This window comes from Botryllus schlosseri, chromosome 2 (genome assembly GCF_051294905.1).
Source record: "Botryllus schlosseri isolate E-star chromosome 2, Bs_hap1, whole genome shotgun sequence".
NCBI classification, from domain to species: domain Eukaryota; kingdom Metazoa; phylum Chordata; class Ascidiacea; order Stolidobranchia; family Styelidae; genus Botryllus; species Botryllus schlosseri.
In genome coordinates, this window is record NC_137237.1 from 6,226,222 (window position 1) to 6,249,641 (window position 23,420).

The 23,420-nt window shown below is 40.0% G+C and overlaps 2 protein-coding genes across 2 annotated transcripts in view; both read left to right on the forward strand.

The window, feature by feature from the left end:
• Window positions 1-23,420, forward strand: part of LOC145433173 (uncharacterized) — a 165,919-nt gene that overhangs the window by 132,179 nt on the left and 10,320 nt on the right. The gene's annotated exons all lie outside the window — the stretch shown is intronic.
• Window positions 1,404-21,093, forward strand: LOC145433177 (uncharacterized). Its single transcript, XM_080310144.1, has 6 exons — window positions 1,404-1,630; window positions 5,279-5,368; window positions 6,048-6,191; window positions 13,940-14,146; window positions 14,492-14,701; window positions 20,813-21,093. Exons 1-6 carry the CDS (start codon window positions 1,528-1,530, stop codon window positions 21,076-21,078), a joined length of 1,020 nt encoding a protein of 339 aa, XP_080166270.1. The 5' UTR covers window positions 1,404-1,527; the 3' UTR covers window positions 21,079-21,093.

Sequence of the window (23,420 nt, forward strand, 5' to 3'; positions counted from 1 at the left end):
TTTCTCAAAGGGTGGGTCATGGGTGACCCACTGGTGGGCCGCAGGAGTAATTTGAGGTGGGCTACAGAGCTAATTGGAAAATTGCAGAATTGGTGAAAGTTTAGTTATATTTGTTATTTTGTTATTATCGAATTATACGTGGGCAACATAAAGCTTTTCATTCAAATCGGATGAGATATAGTGGCAAGTATGGAGTCACAATGTACAGGTAGAAAAGGGGGGGGGGAACGATGGCTTTTGTCCCCCGGCTATGACAACCTACGGCCTACAGCAAAGAAAACAATTTTTATTATATAATACCTGGAAAATTGACGCTGAAGTATCCAAATATTCCGGCAGTGTCATATACGTCATATGCCATTGAAAAGGGTGTGCATGAAACTCGGAATGAAGTGAATTTGATGAAGATTTAGGGTGCTTCAACAGCTCGTATTATTGTAGTATAAAAACAGTCACAATTGCAATTTATTATCATTTATCAACTTCCTGTGGAAGGAAGTATACGGCACCACTTCAACGAATCGTAATGGATTGAGGATTTAGACCAGCACATTAATCTTTTGGAGTGGGTCATATCCGAAGGGGCCCAAAAGTATTTTGTTGGTTGTTTGCTGGAGGATATTTATTCGCGGGATTTCATGTCTCTGCAGGCCTTCGTTTAAATATGATTGGTAAGAGAAAAATGTGCATATTTTTTGAGAAATAGGCCTATTGGTGGCAGCGATAACCACACATTGAACAGGACCACGACTTTAGGATAAGTGGTGGGTCACAGAACTTTTTCAGACCCGAAAATGGGCCATGACGAAAAGCAGGTTGAGAACCCCTGGTCTAAACGCTGATTACTGTAGTTAATTTACTTCGCTCTGTTCATTTCGTTCGTACCTCAGTTGCTTATATCTTTGTTGTAAAGTGCATGTCTTAGTTACGTGTAGTTGACTGTACCTAACTTTAGTTGATAAAAACCTAGAAAGCTGTCAAGCAGTTTCGTCTTCCACTACCTACGATTTCCACGAAAGGTCACTTCATATCGCACTTTCAAATCGAAGCTGATTACTTCCATAGCCGTTATTATGTTCCATATATATATTGAATTGACTTTGATGTTGTATCGCTATGAGGTCTCATTTCCCGGATCTCGTACATGACTTCTAGAGTCGCTGGCATTTGTGTGCAGTGCCATGGCAACATATTGCAGAAAATAGCATAATAAGACATCAAGATACATGATTACATAGTTCGTATTATCTACCAATTTCAAAACATTTTTCAACAGTCTCTGTTGGCCATATTACTATCAAATGGGAGGGATCGAATTGATATTGGCTATCCCTTCCGAATTAATGCCCCTATTCACACAAGTAATAATGAAAAATTGCACCCTTCTTTTTCTTTTTTACGAACTGATAAAGATAAACGCACCTCCACCCTCTTCACAAGACTCAAGCAGCGTCGAACGACTGATAAATATATAACTGGGCCCTAAGAACATTACAAAGATCGACGTGTGATATACGAATACGAAACATGAAGTTGCTGATTTTGATATCGATTACTTCCGGCTATTTCGTGGTGCCTTCAACTTCGCAAGTAACGTGCACCACATGCGGCTGGGGGATGGTTGGGTTGGGTAAGTTTTATTTCGATTTACATTTTATTTTCTCAATGTGCTTAGCAATGAAAAGCTATTGAAATACACGAGAATTTATCGCCAATGCTACAGTTATATGTGCGCTCAATATCTCTTGTAAGATGCCGTGTCTAAATCTGAAATCTGATTCCCGCGTGAATCTTTCCAATTATTTCGCTGAACTCCAGACAGACGCAATAATGTTTATTTTAACCATAACTATAATCTCGTAGAAGTCGCGCATATATTGTGATGGGTCATGGACTAATAATGGCATAGTCATATTGACGACAGTTTTAAAACGTATCGTCATGTCAGTATTTGTTAGTTTTGTGTTGCGAAATGTACTATCTTTATTTTAATACATTTTCATTACGAGAACAAGCAAGGATGAAAAATTAAATTTGAAAGAGTAATTGCTAGTATTCAGTGTCGATGAAAAGCTCGTGTTTGTTAACCATTAATAATGCTAATGTCGGCGACAGGATTTTAAAATTATTGGTCACGCGGTTTTCATCAATCTGCAGTATTGGTGATGAGAGGATTTTGCTAGCGTTGCAGTTGAATTGTTACGTGAAAAGGAAAACGTTTTGTGGTATACGGCCGTAAACCAAACTTTACGCTGATTGGTCGAGAGACAATGGTCATGGATACGGCGCAACAACGGAGGACGTTGCATTTACGTAAGCCTAGTTGACAGTTGACACTACAATGTATTCCTGTGGCCATGTAGACTGTATAGAAACGACAAGATTACAGTTGAATGTTTATTTCATCATAAATAACAGAATTATTAGGAGAGTAAATAAAATATTTAGTAACATATACTCAAATATAATACCGAAATACTGCTGTTCATATATGCAGTGCCACCAATGGCAACGACCTGGGGAAGAACAAATCTTTCCACTCATTACCTTCCAACGCAAAGGACAGGACGGATTGGGAATGCAGAGTAAGAAGGCAGGACTATTTGTGGCATAGATTTGGGCCTGAATTTGATGGAAATAATAGTGATTTACGTGTAATTATCCAGCAGCAGTCAAATAAACACTTCTTTTCTGTGATTTCTACCCCAGTTCAAATTTCATGAACTCATCGACGATGTTGTTAATAGTTACGATATTTACAGGGGCACCTTACTTCAAGCACACCAACTGCAGATGAGGTCTGTTCAGCTAGAATCACCCTAGCAGGTGAAGTAGGCCTAGCTAGATATCCACATGAAAAAAAAGACTAATCTTTGCTACATTCACATGATTGATGCTTAGTAGTCTTGTATAGCCCTTTCTTCGTGCATTAACCCCTACAATATTGAATCCCTGTTTATACTGTACTGTCCTTAAAGTGATTTGAAACGAGATGGTGGATATGGAGTACCTGCAGACTTGTTCCCCTCTAAGCAGTCCAAAACCCTACCAAAATTGCTACTTGTGAGTCGAAGAGCCCTATGTATATACCCCATTCTGCACATTCTCTCTGTTCTGATGTCCTGTGGGCAAAGTAGCTAATCTGCATATGACTAACTTTGTTGGCTTCTAACCCTAAGATTCATGTGATGGCGTTGAAGATTCAATTTCAAGGCTACACGATGGGGATTTTAGATCAGGATCACCAGATGACAATGTAGGAGTTGCATGTGCAGCATCCACAACATTGGAGGAAGACAGTTAACACGGCATGGAGTTCAGAGCAGTGTTGGGATCAAGTCAATACCTTCGCGACACGAGTCATTTCGAGTCATTGCACATTTTGACTCGAGTCAAGTCAAGTCAATCGATTTTCGAACGTGACTCGAGTCAAGTCAAGTCACTCGATTTTTGGAGATGACTCGAGTCAAGTCGAGTCAAGTCAAATCAAGTCAAGTCAAGTCAAGTCAAGTCACGAGACAGGTCACAATTCAAGTCAAGTTACCTTTTCCAAGTATGAAGCATGATTACGTCATTGCATTTTGGTAGCTGTCTGAAGTACAGGTTGAGTGGTCATTGATTTCGAACCGATGGACGAATATAGAGTTAAATATACACGCAAGAAGGCGCTGTATCGCTCACATAAGGCTACGTAGAACTGCTAAACTACGTAAGTAATTGCATAGCCTCAGTTCATAGTTACCATCCAAAATAGAGAATAGAGAAACGAATTGATAGGATGCAATGCATTAACCATTTACAAATTGATATGCTACAATTTGAGCCTGCGCTAATTGGTGAGGACTATATGTAAACTATATTCGGATTTAATTTCAATAAAACAAGAGGTTCGGTTTAGGTAAGAACAGAGAAGAGAAATATACATTTTGCTATTAAATTACTTTATAATGCTAGTTTACTCCAAAGTAAGCTGTAAGCTTCGACTTAGTTTGCGGTCAATATATTTGTTAGAGTGAGAGAACAATGGAGGCTCAGTAAAACGCACGATCATTGAATGATTGGTCGCTCTCGCGAGTTACAGCAGCGTTTCGTGAACAATCCGAACATACGCAAGATACAGTGATTTTTATCGACACCGATTACTTGATGACTTGAAATTGACTCGTGAATTTTGCTCCGAGTCACGAGTCAATCCACATTTTTGATACGCCGAGTCACGTCAAGTCAAGTCATTTTAGCAAAGTGACTCGAGTCAAGTCAAGTCATACGAAAAAAGGGAATCGAGTCTGACTCGAGTCAAGTCATGACTCGAGTCATCCCAACACTGGTAAAGAGTCAGCCTTTTTGGAATGCGCGTATCTTCTGCTGCACCACGGAGATTGTAACTGCGAATCGCACCTGTTCAGGCGTGATTTTATAAACTGTATTGGTATATCTATAATGCACTAGCAGCAAAATCTTCCTTGCAAAAGTGGACGAAGCAAATTAATACTATCATTATCATTGTACACAACAGTGGTGCTTTTAGCCCGTAAGGCTTGGTGCCCCACGACATGACAGACAGTATTTGAACCGATCAATGCATTTCTTCTTGTCTTTGACATTTTTTCCACTCTCTCATGCACTCGCTCCTGATTCATCGGGTCTTTTGCTGCCGACTTGTAGCTCGGCTCATTGTGATTTCTGGGCTTTTTAAGTCATTGCAAGTGCAGTGATTTCGGCGATGAGGAGCAAATGAAGCTTGTGGAAGTGGACTGGAAGTCCTGCCTTCTTACCCTGCATTCCCCAGCCTTCCTGTCCTTTGTCTTGGAAGGAAATGAATGGAAAGATCTGTTCTTCCACAGTTCATTGCCATTGGTGTTGGTGGCACTGCATTTATAAACACAGCAGTATTTCGGCATTATATTTTAGTATAATGTTACGGAATATTGTATTTCCTTTCCTAATAATAATGTTATTGATGCAAAAATAAACATTTAACTGTAATCTTGTTGTTTTATACAGTCTACACAGCTATAGGAATATAATGTATTGGCAACTAGGCTTAGCTAAATGCAGCGTCCTCCGTTGCTGCGCCGTATCCAAGGCCATTGTCTCTCGACCAATCAGCGTAAAGTTTGGTTTACGGCCGTCTACCTTCCGACCACGAATGCACGAATTTGAAGTATAAATCCTTTTAAACCAGTTGATGTCCGGTACACAGTATCCCATGGATTCAGTCAATATGTGGTATCATTGCTAGAACGATATTTTCATCCTTTATTTTACTATGTTGCAGATGGTGGATCCCAAGTTTTGAAACGTTTCGCAGACGATGAAGCCAGTGCCAACGTCACATGGGATAATATGATTGCTTTTGGTTTAGCCAGTAAGTGCCGTGATTGGCTATAGATTTCTGTTCTTCTGTAACAAACATTATATCTACCCTCTACTGCTAGAAATCGGTAGTCTTGAACCATATCTCAAATGGCGTAGTACTTCTAGGATAACTGGAGAATATTCAAAATCAGGTTGATAACAAGCATGTGAACAGAGCCAACTGATATTATGTAGTGACGATAACCAGTGTTTGTACATGAATAGATGCAAGAACTGGCCAAAAGGTATTTGTAACATCAGACTGTAAGCGTACATAGGACATCAATTTTTCATAATAATGACGTGTCGTCAAGAAAATTAACATTGTGAAGTATCGAAATATTTGAAAAATTTGGACGGGTATTGATGCTTTTACCCTTAGGAGTCCTCGATGTAGTTTTAGGGGGTCCGCGTAAGGGCAATACGTCGTCAAGAAACTACAAAACCAGATTATCCTTTGAGAATGACGTCGTGAGTGAAACCTTGACCTTTTTGTCTAACCATCAACTGTCTTATATTAATCATGGAATAGCCTTGATAGAGTGACGCTTGATGTGATAACCTTCCAGTCACCGGTACGCGCAACCGCCTACAAAACTTAAAGGGCTCCGCGATCAAATACGTTTAAGAGCCCATGCAGTGTGGTGTTATGTTAAAACACTTTGTTAATCAGCAATTGTTTACATCAGGCGTAACCGCGGACGAAGCTTGCAATACGTTCAACGCGTGCGGGAACAAATCAACTTGCACAAGTCGCACGACAATCTTTTTCCTTTGCGAATGCGATCAAAATTTCTCCCCAAACAGAACGACCGTGAACTTCAATTGTGCAGGTAAACTCAAGTCATTGTGGAAATGAGCAAAGGTGGTCGAAGCTGTCAGCGTTGCTACCAAAGTAGGCGTAGAAGTAACGTCGTAAATCTGTACTCAAGTACAAGTAGAAGTAATGATTTCCAAGATATTTAAGCACCTTTTATGTGGAATTAGAAAATGGTGGTATGACGAGTATTCAGGTAAGTGGTTTCAAAACACAGAGTTGGTCGTGGGCTTTTAAAATTGCAGGGCTTATCTTGGCGGTTAACGCAATGTCATTAATGGGACTATACAAGCAGCTGCAATTTTCGACAATATATTCCGTCATCGTGGGGCCATTGAGGCCCACTTGCTATGACAATTTTACTATGACAGGTGACGCAAACTACTCCAAAACTATTTTATACTTTACAAAATAAGTATAGGTGGAAGTAATCTAAACTTTCAACCAATCGAGTAAGTAGTACGAGTAGTAGCTTACTTATTATAAAAATAGAAGTATTTCGTTTCTGACCACTTCGGAAAATATGCTTGCAAATTCTTAGACTACAGTGCAAATAGTCGTGCTAGATAAATTCACTTAATTACATTCAATATCGGTAACTAAGCTCGCAGATAATATAATGTGACAGCCCACCCATTAGGTTTGTATTTGTATTACCTAGTATATGTCATTGAGGTAGTATTTTTATTGCTATGGCGACCAAGTGTCCGGTAATAAGTACGTTGAATGAACATTGATGGACACGTGACAAAGCATGCGACTTGCTTTCTGAACTGAGCTCCCGAATGGGGGTGAAATTATCGGATGTAAACATGGAATGGCAACGACCGATTTTTTTCCTTCGTTCCGCTTCGCTGAGGCTGGGTTCGCGATCACGTTGCTGCAGCGACTATAGGATTTCTGTACATCCAATAGCTGGCGTCTGGAGAGAATAATTTATATAGACTGATCTTGATCGAAAGCTAGTGTCGCACTCATTCCGAAAATACAAATTAAAATTCGATCAAGGCAGTGTCTTATAGAAGCCTAGAAGTGGGCCGTGTTGCAAGTCGGCAGCTACGGAATTAAAATGAAGAATATCGACCTGGTGTAAATGACCATAGTATACCAATATAGTAGACAAACACCATATATACAACAAAAATAAACAAGGCACTAAATGACTTGAGAATCACACAAAATCGCCTTCAGCATCTAAAATCTGCACAGTTCAGGACAATCATATGGGGCGAAACAATGACCATAACAATGATCGGCGCTCCGATTATCCGGATATTGCCAGTATTTCAGAGTTTGCGGGCAAATTCGGTGTGGTTCCGTTCCAGTGCCCTGATCAGATTTTTATTTATATGTCCGGAATCAGTGCGATGGTAAAGTTTCTGTGCTCTGGATTCCAGTTATAAGATTGCCAGAAACCCCATATTCGCTCTTCGGTGCCATGAGGCAATCCAGCTTTAGCGAAATTGAACGAAACCAAAAACATGGTCGTTGCCATTCCATGTTCACATCCGATAGTGAAGTGGTTCCAAACCGTATGTACGCGTACCACTAGTAGTACGCTCACGAGGCTCACGAGACGATTTTGTTAGCTCTGCGACAGCCTCTCGACGAAATTGCTACTAAGCAGGAAAACGTCAAGCCGAATTCAGCACAAGGCCGCTAGTGAAATTGTTTAACTTTTTAAGCCAACATATGAGCTTACGTGAAAAACAAATCGTACCAAATTCAATGATTCAACTCAAGTCCATAGCAAGCGGACTTGGTGATTTATTATTCGTCAGCGGCTACCCGAACGGTCAAAAACAGGTCAAATTTGACTGTACTTTACCAAAGTTTAGTGCGCATTCGCCATAGTTCGGACATATCTGAATATGTTTGGCCATTAATTGCTCAGTCAACAAATGGTTGCACGTTAAAAAGCACATTTTTTTAGTCACAGGCAACTTTTTCATAGGGGGGGGATTTTAGCTCTAATATCGGCCAAGGGGGGCACGAGACGAAAAAGGTTGGGAACTGCTGCACTACAGAAATCATATGCTGCGCCTTTAAATGGGCAGTTCATTTTCTGTCTCGCTGCCTTCGGCAGCTCAACACGGTGGGGACATTTTTGACCGCCTTCATCGCGCGTAACATATGTAAGTGGTACGCGAGCACTGCATAAAACCTCGAAATGGTACGTGGGTGGAAGAAGGTTGGGAACCACTGCGATAGTGGAATAAAGCTCTCTGAAAATGGTTTGTTGTATCTCTAGTCGTCTACAATATTATGAAGCCTTCCACAACAGATTTCATCAATACGATCTCATAATACAGTGTAAATGCTAGATAAATGCACTGACGATCGCTCCCTCGATATCTTTCAATTCACGTAGGACAGTGCTTGTCAACCTTTTTGAGCTCCATTCACACTTTTTTTGGGGAAAATAAATTTCATTCGCAAAAGCCAACCGAAAGTTATTATACAAAAAGAAGATACAGATACTTGAGAACAATTTGTTCTGGTGTGCAACAAATTGGCTGCTAGCTTAGGCCCGCAAGTGTCTCATCAAAAAGTCAACTCTTTATCTCGTTTTGATTTCAACTATTTCACGAAAACCCCCTCTCGCGTCAAAATTTATAAACGTCAAAATAATTTTTTTTTTTGCCTTTGGTGAGACGGACGGGTTGGTGAGGGCTAACGTAAAAGTTGGGTTTAGGGCAGGGGTGGGCAATTATTTTTCTCCGCGGGCCAAATGAGAAGCAGAAATATGTTGGTGGGCCGAGTAAGAAATTTTGGAATATCCAGCGTATTGATTTTATTTCTAAATTGAAGCAGTGAACTGCACGAATTGGTGCTCCGTGACTGCACGAATTGGTGCTCCGTGGATGTGTTGATGTTGGGAATGACAAAGGGACGGCCGGGGCCTACGATACTTAACTATCGTAGGCCCCGTGACGGCTAATTACCCATCATATTTTTATTTGCCGTCATATTTTGAAACAATGTTAAACATGATACGTTTTGAACTCTCTTTAAACCCGTATCCGCGCTTTTCTATCAATAAATTAAAATGCATTAGGAATGGCCGAAACAACCCGTCGTCATCCCCCAATCGTTGGTTGCGCCCCCCCTCCCCCATAGAGGTATAAACCAAGCTCCTGGTGGCTTCCCCCCAGACAAGCCCCCATCGAGATGAACGATACACGAGATGTCTTGTATACACTAATTGGCAACGTTTGTACCCGAATCGCGCTAATTGCGGCATTTTTTCATGATTCATGATCCAATCGGTCAATAATATAGGTAAATGCAAATATATTGCTATATTTTTTAACCTCTCTCGGCCCACGTAGTGGCCTACTCAGTTTTACCGCTGGAGCTGAGTGAGGTACTGTCTTGGAAATATTCGGAAGGGCCCGTTGGTATAATTACTTCGTTACATGTTGTTATTTCGTGACTTCCCGTCTGCTATGTGATGACATATTGAAATCGCCAAAGCGTACCAAACTAAAAAGATGCACCCGATTCCCGATTAGTATTTCTTCACTGGCAAATATTGCCTATGGACAATTGGACTTCGTGGTTTTCAGTCAACATAAGGGCAGTCCTTTTCGGCCAAGGTTTTCTCGCTCACAACCGTATCATACGTTGCTTCAACTTAATTTCAGTTTTTTTTTCGCTTTCCCATTTTCTGTCCCGCGAATAAATAAGAAGACCCAAGAAAGTCACGACACCGTGTATTCGGCTCTTTAGCTTAATCCAAATTAAAAGTTCATAACAGTTCGAAAACCTTCAATAACCAGCTTCCTATAGACCACGACAAGTCACCCCGAATCGCGCCACACGTGAGTAAAATGTTCAAGATTGTAATCATTCAAAGATTTAGGAACCAATTCGCTAATTCAAATTGAATATTGACGGTCGCAAACACACGCTAATTTATTATGTGTTGAGCGCCTCATAATTATTGTTTAACTGCTGCACGCAACGTCTGCAGGTTGGCCACGTCTGGCCTGTTAAAATAAGGATGAATTGGCTGCAGCGTATTTGTAATGCTAAATACTATCCAGGACTTGAGATTACCGGACCACCATTAGGGCTGTTCAAAAATAACTTTTTCTTCCCGATTCAAGCCGTTCACCTCTTAAATCGTCAGGTTGCAGTAGAAAACCTTGCTCACCAAATTTCACTCGATTCCAATCAGTAAAGGCATCCGCAGATCCAATTAAAATTTTTAATTTATTATGGAAAATAAAAAAATAAAATTTCCAAATTTTTCTGCCAACCCCATGAAATTGTTGAGCTGTCTTCAAAGACGTTGCAAAACAAATTTGAGTCAATTCCGACCAGTAGAAGCAGAGTTATGTGAGTTTTTCGATGATAATCCTCGGATTATCCTTGATTGGTGAATAATCCGCGATTTATCAACGAAAAACTCACATAACTCCGCTTCTACTGGTCGGAATTGACTCAAATTTGTTTTGCAACGTCTTTGAAGACGGCTCAACAATTTCATGGGGTTGGCAGAAAAATTTGGAATTTTTTTTTTTTAATTTTCCATAATAAATTAAAAATTTTAATTGGATCTGCGGATGCCTTTACTGATTGGAATCGAGTGAAATTCGGTGAGCAAGGTTTTCTACTGCAACCTGACGATTTAAGAGGTGAACGGCTTGAATCGGGAAGAAAAAGTTATTTTTGAACAGCCCTAACCACCATCTATCACAATGCTTCTCAAACTCTACGCCGCCGAGACACCCTGCCAAGCCCCTGCAATTATGTACACAGTGTTATTTATAAGTATCTCGCAGAAGTAGTAATTTATTATTTCTGGGCTCTCGCGGCGGTTTCCTCGAGAATCATTATAGACAGATATCGCAAGCTGAACATATGTCAACTCCATCATGTTCTACTCCAAAAGGAATCAATAAATCCATTACTAACGTTGAAATGATGAGTTAAAGCATTTGCTTATGGCATCACAAAAGGAATGTTACTTACAGCTGATATGAAGATTGTACGATGTTGCACACCCGGTCAATGTTCTGAAACATAAACTTGCCCGTTTATTGTTAGAGCTAGTCATTGATATATTTATTGCGGATCTGGTACACCCCAGTATACGTCATCTGAGTGGTACACCCTTTCACAATTATGGTACACCCCAGGGTATACGAAACACCCGGTTGAAGAGCCCTGGTCTACTCAGATTGCAAGAACGGGACTATTCGGTGCCAACTGTCGGCAACGGAGCATATCCATATCCAGCAACAGTGATTTTTGGCCAAGGTTTTGTCGCCGTTGATGTTTTTGGCGCAGCATTTTATCAGCGTTATGTTGACCTCAAAATGAATGTGTCTCATAGACCTAAAATTGCTCGCTATACACCCCTACACTAGTTCATCCCAACGGTCTTCAACCCTATTTTCCGGAAAAACCAGTCGGACAAATCTTACAATGAATTCAAACGAAAGTTCGGCAGATTCTCATGATCAAGCCATATTTTATGTGTGTCTTGCTTATTGGCTACATATAGTATCAAACGCAGTGACCTTGGATACGTGAAAACTATCGCAGGATTTTTTGCAATAATTCAAGAAATACTACATACATATTAACAAATTGCTCTGGCACCGTGTCGACCCAAAATTATACCCTTTGCGGCCCATACTTTAATAACCCTTGAAAATGTAAAAATTGGCGTGACAGTAACTTGCAAATGAGAGTCTTTAATGATGGTATTTACTACTATTCTCGTGCATCGCGCTAATCGAACTGTTATTACGAACATATGATGAATCTTCAGCAAAATAAAGCAGAAAGTCAATTTGACGTCATTTTCTTCAGTCTGTCCCGGCTACGACGGGCTGATGTACTGTATGTCTCCCCCTACACCGGCTTTCAAACCAGGCTTTTTGGTTACGAAACAATTGTAGTACGAAAATATTAATTCACTATACGGCTTGTTAGAGACAAAGTTATTTTCAAAGCTACGAATTGCGGTGCGTCGTAATTCATACAAGTATTTATAATTGCGTCGCAACTACAGAAGTTAGGGAGACACTGCCTTGAATTTCTTATTAGGTTCATTTGAATTAATCCACGTCGGAAAAATTACCAATTATTTACGGTTTTCATCCGCACTCATCCGGATATTCTTTCGCACCACCTTCGCCATTCTCACTGCGAATTTTTCATTCGCACAAGTGCGTACCATCCCACAGGTTGAAAAGCACTGGAGTAGACAAGACTATAAGGCCAATCATATTATCACATTTATTTGGTAACACAGGTTACCAAGTGTACCATATTTTCCACTCAAATGATATATAACACGTGAACAAATAAAATATAGTTCGACTGGATTTGGGCATAAGCTCTCTTGACCTATATCAGCACCAAGGCATCAAGCTAGTGATGTTCTAGTGCAGAACTGCATCTCAGCTCATCTGTACAAATGATACTCTGTTAGTCCGCTACAACGTTTTTCGAAACGTTTTTTTGGATTCTTTGACTAGATTTTCCGATATAGTCGGATAGTTGGGGGATATTCTTGTGCATGATGTTCTCCGAAACATATACACGACTGGGTAAAGTGCGGTTACAAAAAGATCGCTGATTGGCTAAAACCTTCGATAGTGATATGTCGGGCCGTCGACAAGGTCGGCACCCAATATTCCCATCGTTGCAATCTGAGCCCCGCAGTGCTAATGCGACCCACAGAGAAAATAATGCACCCAAATTTGTGATCGTGTGCATCACACGGCATGTTTCATAGAATTGCGTTGCCAGCAACTGATGGGTTGTCTGTGCGTCTTCTATGTCATATATGACATGAAGACGAAGCATACTGACATAAAAAATGCATCCCATTTGACTTGTGAAGCTTGCATCGCGAGATCCAACTATAAAACTCTAATTTGGGTAGCGGTATATAGTCGGATAGTTGGGTGATATTCTTCCGATTCGGACGGATTATTTCACAGACACTCAACCTGTCGGACGGATTTGAATTCTCAAAAATCAAGATCCACTCATCGCTGCGCACAATACGTCGCATGAGTTATGAGTTAAACTGGATGCCGACAAGTTGCGTGATAATTCAGGAATACGGGCGCTCCAAGCTAAATGACTGTCACGGAGAACTGGCTCACGAATTGCTGTGAGCACGAGAACGTGGCGCTTAACAAACAACTCATTTTAGACGATGAGAACGTGTATTTGCTCGTCTAATCGTGAGAAGACAAGGTAGCAACCATATTGTTACAAAACTGTAACATTCAGAAATCCTACACAACTCATCTGAAATAGCGTCGCGACTCACCGGTTGGGAAACACTGATTTAGGACACTATAAAGGTGATAATAATCATTCAGTTAGTAGGCTACCGTGTCTCGCTAGCCTCGATCGCTTAAGTTCATGAAAGGCGTCGTCAGGTATCCGCACGTATCGTGCGCAGCTCATAGTTCAAAATGCAATTGACCATGATACTTTCGTTGCATTTGTATTTCTTTGCTGAAATATTATTACTTTTGTGGTAACTATGCCCGTCTCCCATGTTAGAAAGCACAGCGTTGTGCTGACGTGGTTGCTGTACGGGCCCGCGGCCTCTGCCAAATTTGAACAAGTGGCTTGCGAACCGTTTTGAGTTGGCGACCCCTGATTTATATTGACATCTAGAAACCTAGGTATGTTGATGTTTAATAATCATTACTTCATTAGCGTGAAACGACAAATTTGCATGGAGCTCGGACTAATTGGAAAATATCCTTACTCTATTTATAGTTACAAAATGTGGTAAACCGCCGAATTTTCAAAATGGCAAGTTTGGCGATGGATGCTCCTCTGATAGTGCGGTAAATACAACATGCATCATAACCTGTAACGATGGATATCATCGGAATGGAGATAACACGGCAACATGTATTGATTCCGACTTGGCGAGTAATAGCAATGCAACTGGAGAATGGAACTATGACATTACATGTACTCGTAAGTTGCCTGTATACAGACTATATTACGACTAAAGTTCAGATGTTGCAAGAATGATTGCATTTTTTATTTGCTACACTTATATTCATGTCATTGAAATTGGGTCAATATACTAATCAAATTTTATGAAAAGTCGCATTGTTTGTTTACTTTCCACACAGCAAACCTCTGTCACATCTGTCTCAATTAGCCTCCGTTTCTTCTTGACGTTTCTCCTCGAGAACAGCACATCTGTGTTCTAAGCTGTGTCAAATACACCAATGAATCAGAAAATCAAGTCAGACTGGAAAAGTAGCATATCTACAACTTTCAAATTTTAATCTTATACTGAAATGTTTTTCATAGCCATTACTTGCAAGACATCTCCAAATGTGCCGAACGGGTTTATAGCAGATGGATGTGGCAGTGGAAGCGAATACAGTGACACATGTGAAATAACCTGTTATGAGGGTTACTATAATAGCGGGGAGGAAAAGATCACATGTGTCGATGAGCCTGGGCCAGATGACACAAACAAAGAAGGCGAATGGAATTACGGGGACACAAACTGTACAGGTATTAACTACGCATACAAGGGTCTGTAATCTCATGTTCACACATCTCATACACTCTGCCCAATACACCCTCATTGCTACATAGCAGAGTTGCATCAGTTGTAATTTGTAATTGAGCTAAATGTAATTAATTACATTTTTTCATGCATTTGTATTTGTAATTGTAATTGTAATTGAAGCATTTCTGTTTTGTGTAATTGTAATTGTAATTGTAATTTGATAAAAATTTTGCTCAATTACAGTTTCAATTAAATTGTTATGGAAACCTGACAATCACAACATAAAATAGTCAATCAATCATTTATTCGTCACACCAGTGAAAATGCGGTACGGACCAGGATGACGACGAGGGGCCGCAACCCGCAAGGCCTTAAGGCCTTAGTACACAGTCGCCACCTGTAATAGTATGCCTATTTGCATCGGTGTTCTGTTTCCATACTTCAGTGGCAACAGAAAACTTTGTGAATTATAATATAGGCTAAACCAGTGGTTCTCAAACTGGGGGGCGTGCCCTCCATGGGCGGCGTGAAAGCATCTGAAGGGGGGCGCGAAGCTCCGGTAAACTGAAATTTTTTCCGCGCTTAGCGCGATTGACCTCCATTTCATAGTTATTGCTCTGTGTATAGTCCGAATTTCATATTGGAGAATTCTCTCATCAACAGTCATAACCTTCCATACCATCAAACCATCTGTAAGGATTGCTAACATTCTGGTTTCATTGTGTGATATGACGATAAGGGGGGCACGAACTATTTCACTGTCATAAAGAGGGGCGTGTCTGAAAAAGTTAAAGACCCAGTGGGCTAAACTAAATCTTAATATTTCAAAAAAGGATGATCAGCAAATAAACTCTTCTGAAACCTGTGCTGAACCATTTCCTACGCCACAGTCAAGAGTTTTTTTTTAAATCTCTGACCAGTACCGAGGCTTGCTGCAACAATTGCAAAAAGAAATTTAAGTTTCCAACCAAGGCTTTATCAAATTTGATCACGCATCTGTAGATATGTTACCCCAATCTAAACTTTTCGCACCCTAATGTTCATCAAATGCAATCTAACAGTTTCTGAGCAAGTGAAAACGTAAATGCGAACCAAAATGTTGTAATTTGTAGTTATCAGGAGGTTCTTTCCTTTTGCATTTATTTTAATTTTACACACCTTATCGGTATCATCTTTATCGCTGACGCCTTACCAATTACATTTCATTATCCTCATTCAGCTAGCCTAATCGTTTGATTGCATTTCATTGACTGTGCTGTAGCCTATTCGCTGTTAGTCGCTCAAACTTTTGGTTGTTATCAGTCGCTTCAAATTTTCAAGTTGAAACATTTTTCTGTGTTTGTAGTTTTCAGTACTCATGATTAGGAATAGTTCGAATACGTTCGAGTTTTTTTTTTAATTAAAGGGTATTCTACGTATCATGATTGAAACATGAATAGCTTGAGATTGTTGCTAATTACGTCGCTACGGTTGTTGAAGAACACCACCTCTCTACCGAGTCAATTACATGTTTACAGTTATTGTAATTGCAATTGTAATTGAACTGAATTATTGTAATTGATCCAACTCTGCTACCTAGCACTACCTATCCTATGTATAATATACATGAAAGGTGACTGACCATACTAAACTTGAATATGACTTTTTGAGCTACATTCATAGCGGTTTACAATTACTAACGCATTTTAAAACAAACTTGTTCAAAACATGGCCCTTGTTTAAAACATATTTTTCTGTTATATTTTCATCATGACGTCGCAAATCTTTAATTGTGTCGTCACAATGCATTGACATTGACAATTGAAAATATAGGGAAATATTACGGATGGTGTAAACGTGAGGTTCACGGTCGCGTTCGGTGTGTCAACCTCAGAAAACTAGAGGTTCGCGATCGGAAACGAACCTTGGTAGATTCTACACTGTGAACCCTTTTCATATAATAAATTTTCACGTCATTATAACATCTTGGCTTGAAATAATTTCACACTCTGCATAGTGCTGGCAGATTGAAAGGAATTTCGGCTCTAAACGGACAGTCGAACATGCATCTTATTTCCCTTTTCAAAAATTATATTTGCTCCATTAGAAAAGTTGGCCCGAAATATTCAGGTTTCCGTTTCTGAACATTTAGTGACAATCTGCTGTGAACTTGGCCCACAATGAATGTTATATCAATTCATTGACATCAGCAAAATTTACACAAAGAATTCATCGTTGTCTAATATAAAAAGTATTGCTGATGCACGGGATCTATCTTTATTTGGTATGCTTATTGCATAATAAAACCCAAATCTTCTCCGGGTTTTGGCTACTGTAAAACGTAATTTTGTGGTAACATCTGCAAGTCTTGCAAGTCCTCGTGGAAATTGTTGGCAAATTTTATGGATTTTAAGGAATTGTGATAACATTGATTGTTCCGTTTGATACGTTTCGTGATGCTCAAAAATTCAGCTTTTTTCAGCATTGTGGCATAATGTGGCCTGTACATTCGCCAGGTATCATGTACGTACACCAATATATTACTTCGCGTAAATGTAGGGTTAGAGTTGGCAATATGACGTCACGTCACATGACACATGTATTCACGTCTATTGTATATTGATATTTCATTGCCATGAAATATCTAATTAGCATGGTGCTCGGACTAATTGGAAAATGTCCTTACTGTGTTTATAGCTATGAAATGTGGTGAACTTCCGAAGTTTCAAAACGGGGAGTTTGGGGATACATGCTCCTGTGAAAGTGCAGTCAATACAACGTAACAATACCTGTAACCAGTGTTGGGATGACTCGAGTCATGACTTGACTCGAGTCAGACTCGAGTCAACTTTTTCGTATGACTTGACTTGACTCGAGTCACTTTGGAAAAATGACTTGACTTGACTTGACTCGAAGCTTCAAAAATGTGCATTGACTCGTGACTCGGAGCAAAATTTACGAGTCAAATTCAAGTCATCAAGTAAACGGTGTCGAATAAATCACTGTATTTTGTGTATGTTCAGATTGTTCGAGATACGCCGGTGTCATTTGTGAGACTGTCTGAGCAACGATTCATTCACCAATTTACCGTTTCACTGAACCTCGATTGTTAGATCACAAATAAATGGACCGCAAACTGAACAAGAACAGCTTACGTTGTCGTAGTAGTAGTAGTAGAAGAAGATTTAACTAAATAGCAATGTGTCTCTGTTTCTTAGGCGGCCCAATGCTTACGTTTCGCAGCGCTCACCTTTACCAAACTTCTTGTATGATTTAAATCGAACAAATATAGTTTGTGCGTTGATATTCTAACGGGTGTGTAGATGGGTATTGTAGGCTATCGTACCATATCAATTTGTTTATTAGGTCCTATATTTTGGCTGATAATAAGTGACTATAGCATGTAGCTGTAAAGTTACTCACGTATTTTATTAGCAGTTCTACGTGTGCGCGGGGGATACAACGTCGTTTTGCATGTATATTTAACTAGATATTCGTTATTTGATTCAAGAAAAATGATCAATTAATCTGTCTTTCACCCGGCCAGCAAAATGTAATGACTTTGAATCATCACTCATACTTCGAAGATCCAATTTGACTTGAATTGTGACTTGACTCGTGACTTGACTTGACTTGACTTGACTCGACTTGACTCGAGTCACCTCCAAAAAACGAGTGACTTGACTTGACTCGAGTCACCTTAGAAAATCGATTGACTTGACTTGACTCGAGTCAAAATCTGCAATGACTCGAGATGACTCGTGACTGGAAGGTAGTGACTTGATCCCAACACTGCTGTAACGATGGGTATTACCGGAAGGGGTTTTTAGGTGGTATTTATTGTATTCAAGCCGTTTGTCGACTACTATGGTCATTGGTCATTTACACCTGGCCAGTTCTTTACATTTTTATTTCGTAACTGTCGACTTGTAGATACTTCTATAGGCTTTTATAAGACACCGCTTGCACGGATGAGATGGCGAGGAGGAGCCTAGATAACCCTCGAACACATAAGTAGGATTCCTGGAGTCGACTCGGCGGTTTTAAGTAGTAGTAGTAAGTCCAAAATGTTCTGTAGCTGAAGCCACTGTAAATAGACGATGTAAAAATAACGTCACCTGTGGTGCAATTTCACATTCGTATTATCGCGATGCATAAAATTCACAACTATAGGAAAACAAACCAACTGTTAAAATTGGTTAACTAGGATACCAAATAAAACAGACTAATTGATCAGTATATAGCAGTGCTTTTCAACTTTTTTGAGCACCATTCGCACTTTTTTCACGAAAAAGAATTCATTCAAATCAACCAAAAATTGTTATACAAAAAAATGAAGATACTTATCAAAATTTTTTTCGGATGTTCAACAAGTAGGCTATACTGGTTTAGGCCATGAAGTGTCTCTTTTAAAACACATTTTATTTCCTCCTTTCTGGTTTAACTACAGTGTACTAAAATCCTTTTCTGTCAAATAGTTGTTGGGTTTTGAACAAGAACTCCTAGCGCTTGGATGGCCAGGTCTTCATAACAACCACCTAACACTCCCATCCAAAATACACCATATTTTCCACGAGTGGCAAACGCGTTCTGACAGAAGCAAATGTTTTAGTGGCATATCGCGACCCAAGCCTCACACTTCAAAAAGAATGCATTGTTAACATTAATATGCTACGATTTTACGGACATGTCAAATTGTACGGGTCGCGGTATAAAAAGTATAATAACCACTGCCTTAAGAGCCCTTAAAGGAAAAAACAATATTTACAGTAACATGCCAATGTGAGTCTATAATGATGATATTTACTGCTATCTTCGCGCCTCGCAGCAATCAATCCGTTATTGAAAAATAAGATAATTGTTCAGAGAAAGGGAGCTGAGTGTCGCAGGCTCAGACGAGCTGATGCACTGTATAGGCCGAGCCTACCGACCACTAATCCCGCTTTTGAACCTGTTTCCTATTAGGCTTATTTAAGCCTTTCCACGTCAAAAAGGGACAATTATTTACGATTTTCATCCGCGCACTCATCCGGATTCCCATTCGCCTCATCCGCACCACGTTCGTCACTCGCACTGCAAATATTTTCATGCGCACGAGTGCACACCACCCCACAGGTTGAAAAGCACTGATGTAGGGGAGATGTGGTACCGATGGATCACTGGGACCGAAAATACTAGAAAAATTCTCCATTATAATTCCATGATTACACTCCGTGAATTTGTCTACAATTACCTACTGACAGAATCTTTCCTCACATGCAAAAAAATTCGACCTGCGTGAGTTATGGGGTCTGTGACGAATGATTTACGTTTTAATGGGTGTAAAGTAAATTTGGATCGACATTTGCATTTTTCTTTATCACCTTTCAGACTAACAAACCCGCCATAATTTTTGATGTGAAGTATAGGGCTTGTATCAGGGTTTATAATGGCACATATTTTTTTAAATCAATACCATCCTCGAGTGGACTATTTTCAAGTCAATTACAATATTTATGGGGTGGGGGACCTATGATACCATAGCCAAATCAAGCAAAATAGATGGACCAACTAATCACTTAACAACAGAGACTCGACTACATACATATAAGCTGTAAATCATAGTTACCTGTGGTGTTTTATCGCTATTACGAGGTATTTGAATGTAAAAATGTCGATTTGCGGGTAATATGTACGTGGCATTATTTTGTAAGTTTAGGCGTAAATCAGAACATGATTTTATGCCAATATTTGAGTTGAGATAATCTACTTTATTTTTGAAGGTCGCGACTAAACATTCTTCATTGGCTTGCTGTAGCTTAGCTTATAGTACACAACAAAACAAGTTAACAAATTTGAGTTTTTGAGCGTATGTCTCATAGGTCTCATGGTTGTGTGCCTTTGGACCCACCGGGTGGGGACCGATGACACGTTCGAGCAACAAATTTTAAACGTTTATAATATTTTTTGAAAAGGCGGATATTCATGTAAATGTCCGCGATAGATAGACCTTGTATGGAAGTGTTGAGACAGCAAAAGATCTACTATTTTCGGCTGAAGATTTGAGGACCAGAGATCATTTTGCAATTTTTGATCCATCGGTACCACATCTCCCCTACGATATATCATACTCACCGTATAATTGCCAATCACAGATATCGACGAATGCGCCTCGAGTCCGTGCGACACCAACGCCAACTGCACCAACTCAAAAGGAAGCTTCACTTGCACATGCAATACCGGATATTCCGGAGACGGATTCACTTGCAAACGTGCGTCGAGTTACACTTTTTACTGTGTAATCCGGTGGTCGGCAATCCCCGGCACGCGTACTATTTGTGACACGCGATATGATTTGTCATGGCACGCCAAATGCTTTGACGCACACGACATATTACTGGTGAAAGACGGGAATTTTTGACGTTATATATTTTGGGTAATTATAAATAACACATTAAATAAAATCGGTATCGCGAGATACACAGGAAATGAAACATATGTATCGGTAATTATGTTTTGGGTATAATATAGATTGAATGAAGTCTGTGCACTATCTCGATGTTGGACAGGAAATGTGGTATGACATGATTTGTGTAAAATGCGAAATATTGAGAGGTAGTAATTCGTATTTATCAGTGGCGGCTCGTCCTATAGGGCAACTGGGGCATTGCCCCACCTAAAATTCTGTTCAATAACAATTCTTTACCATTTAAGACGCACAACAATCTATATATACCGAAATCACAGCGAAAATCGTATTCTTCTTGTCCTTTCGCTTGTAAATGCCCATATATAGCGAAGTCTCTGCGAAAATCGAATTCTATCTGTGTTTTCGCTCTGCGAATGCCTAGCCGGGGCATGCCCCGGTAGCGCTCATAACAAGCTTTCACTGTCTATTCTCTCAAAGCCGCGCACAATAAAGAAACGGTGACTTACTCTCTCCTATTCATAAAATTACCGAGCAACCGGGGCTCAATAGGTCTGTGCCCCTAAGGTGTGATGTAACAATCGTATCTATAGCTGAACTCGGTTACCGTCATATGCGTTTAATCGACCTTTGCTGGTATAGGTCGATTTTGATGGTGTTTCACACCATGAAAACTCTTGAAACTTGGTATGTCATGTCGTGATGGTGGTATTTAACATTGCTCCAAGTTTCAGGGTTTCTACTTAAAGTTTAGGGTAGTAATTCCGTTTCCGAAGTTGAGTGTGTGCTGATCCGTCATGTATCGCAAACAGATTTTACTCGAAAGCCGGTATTGGTATCCATTGATTTTGACGATGTTCCATACTGAGATCGGTAATGACGTTTGGCACGGTAAGTCTTAATGTTGGTATCGAAAGCTGTACCAATTTTTAAGTTTGTCACTGAACTATGTTAGTGGTAATTTCGTTTCCTAAGTCGAGTGAGAGCTGACTCGTCATTTATCGCTAACAGATTTTACGCAAAGCCGGTATTGGTCTCTATTGATTTTAACGATGCTCCTTGCCTAGATCTGTCATGAGCTTTTGCACGGTGTGTTTTGATTTTAGTATCGAACGCTGTGCCAAGTCTCAAGGTTGACACTCAATGATTAGGGCAGTAATTTCGTTATCAAGGTCGAATATGGTAGATATGTGCTCTGATCTGACACTTTAGCCTACAACGCATTGCGGATTTCATGCAAAAGCCGGTGTATCTGTGGTAACGTTAACTGTGTTCCATACTGAGATAGGTGACGAGATGATGATATCATTCTCATTTGCATTCAAATATTTACTTTGATATTATATTCTACAATGTCAATTTCACCGTGAAATTGTGGCCTTCAAGCCATTTGCTTACAACCCCCTGTCAAGCGCGATAGCTATTTCGTTTTCGATGTCGGCTAACAGCTGATCACTTGATCAGCCTATTCCTCAGTAAATTTTACGCAAAGTTCGGTCTGTTCGCATTAATTTTGACAGTGTACCATACCGAAAAGGGCCATGAGGCTACTTCTCGATGATGTCGCGTAACAGTGTACTAAGTTTACGGCTTTCATCCACGTATATATTCGGTAATATATTTTCCAAAGGCGATTTCGCAGCAGACCTATAGACAGTAATAAAACCATATGTGTCGTGTTACAGTCTCCAGTTTCAAGGCCAAAATCTCCTATGCTGTACCGAGACCGAGTTTCCGAGACTGCTATTCTCTTCGGAATGATGACAGGCCCAATGTATGAGATAACAATTTGGTATGGGTATGTGTCCGAACTCGTTGACCTTTCCAATTAGGCTTACGCAATCTCTCGAGTTATAGTCATTTCCATTTCTGCAGATAATTAGTCAGGTCTAGTGCGAACATGAACCGCGTTGAATCTTTGTTCCGTACGCCGTTTACGCAGTTACCACACTTCAAGTCACAGCTCACTGGCAGACCTCTCGTGGCACATACGTTAAAACCACTGTTGTCGGGAAATTCATGTTACCGTAACATCATTAAGTTACTTGTTTACGTTGGAAAACGCCATTGTGACGTCATCTTGATAAAAAGTCGCTTGCAGCCCTTGCCCCACCACCCAATATTGTCACGAGCCGCCACTGAGTCAAGGTGTCATGCGAATGCTCTTTGTAGGTAGTTGGTCTGTGTATTTTTGGTATAGTCTTACTCGGCGCTTGCGTAATCTCTACCACGAAATCATAACGCATGCTACTAAGGATAACCTGATGATTGATTCGTGGCATGGGAACGATTCTTAGTTCGCGTACATTTTGTAAAATAATCATTTGAATAAAAAA

What these genes read in the sequence shown, in the direction of transcription:
- LOC145433177 (XM_080310144.1), top strand. Translation starts at nt 1,528, where the DNA reads ATGAAGTTGCTGATTTTGATATCGATTACTTCCGGCTATTTCGTGGTG. An exon ending in GATTGCTTTTGGTTTAGCCA is followed by an intron (nt 5,369 to 6,047) that starts GTAAGTGCCGTG and finishes TGTTTACATCAG; the next exon opens with GCGTAACCGCGGACGAAGCT. An exon ending in CTATGACATTACATGTACTC is followed by an intron (nt 14,147 to 14,491) that starts GTAAGTTGCCTG and finishes TGTTTTTCATAG; the next exon opens with CCATTACTTGCAAGACATCT.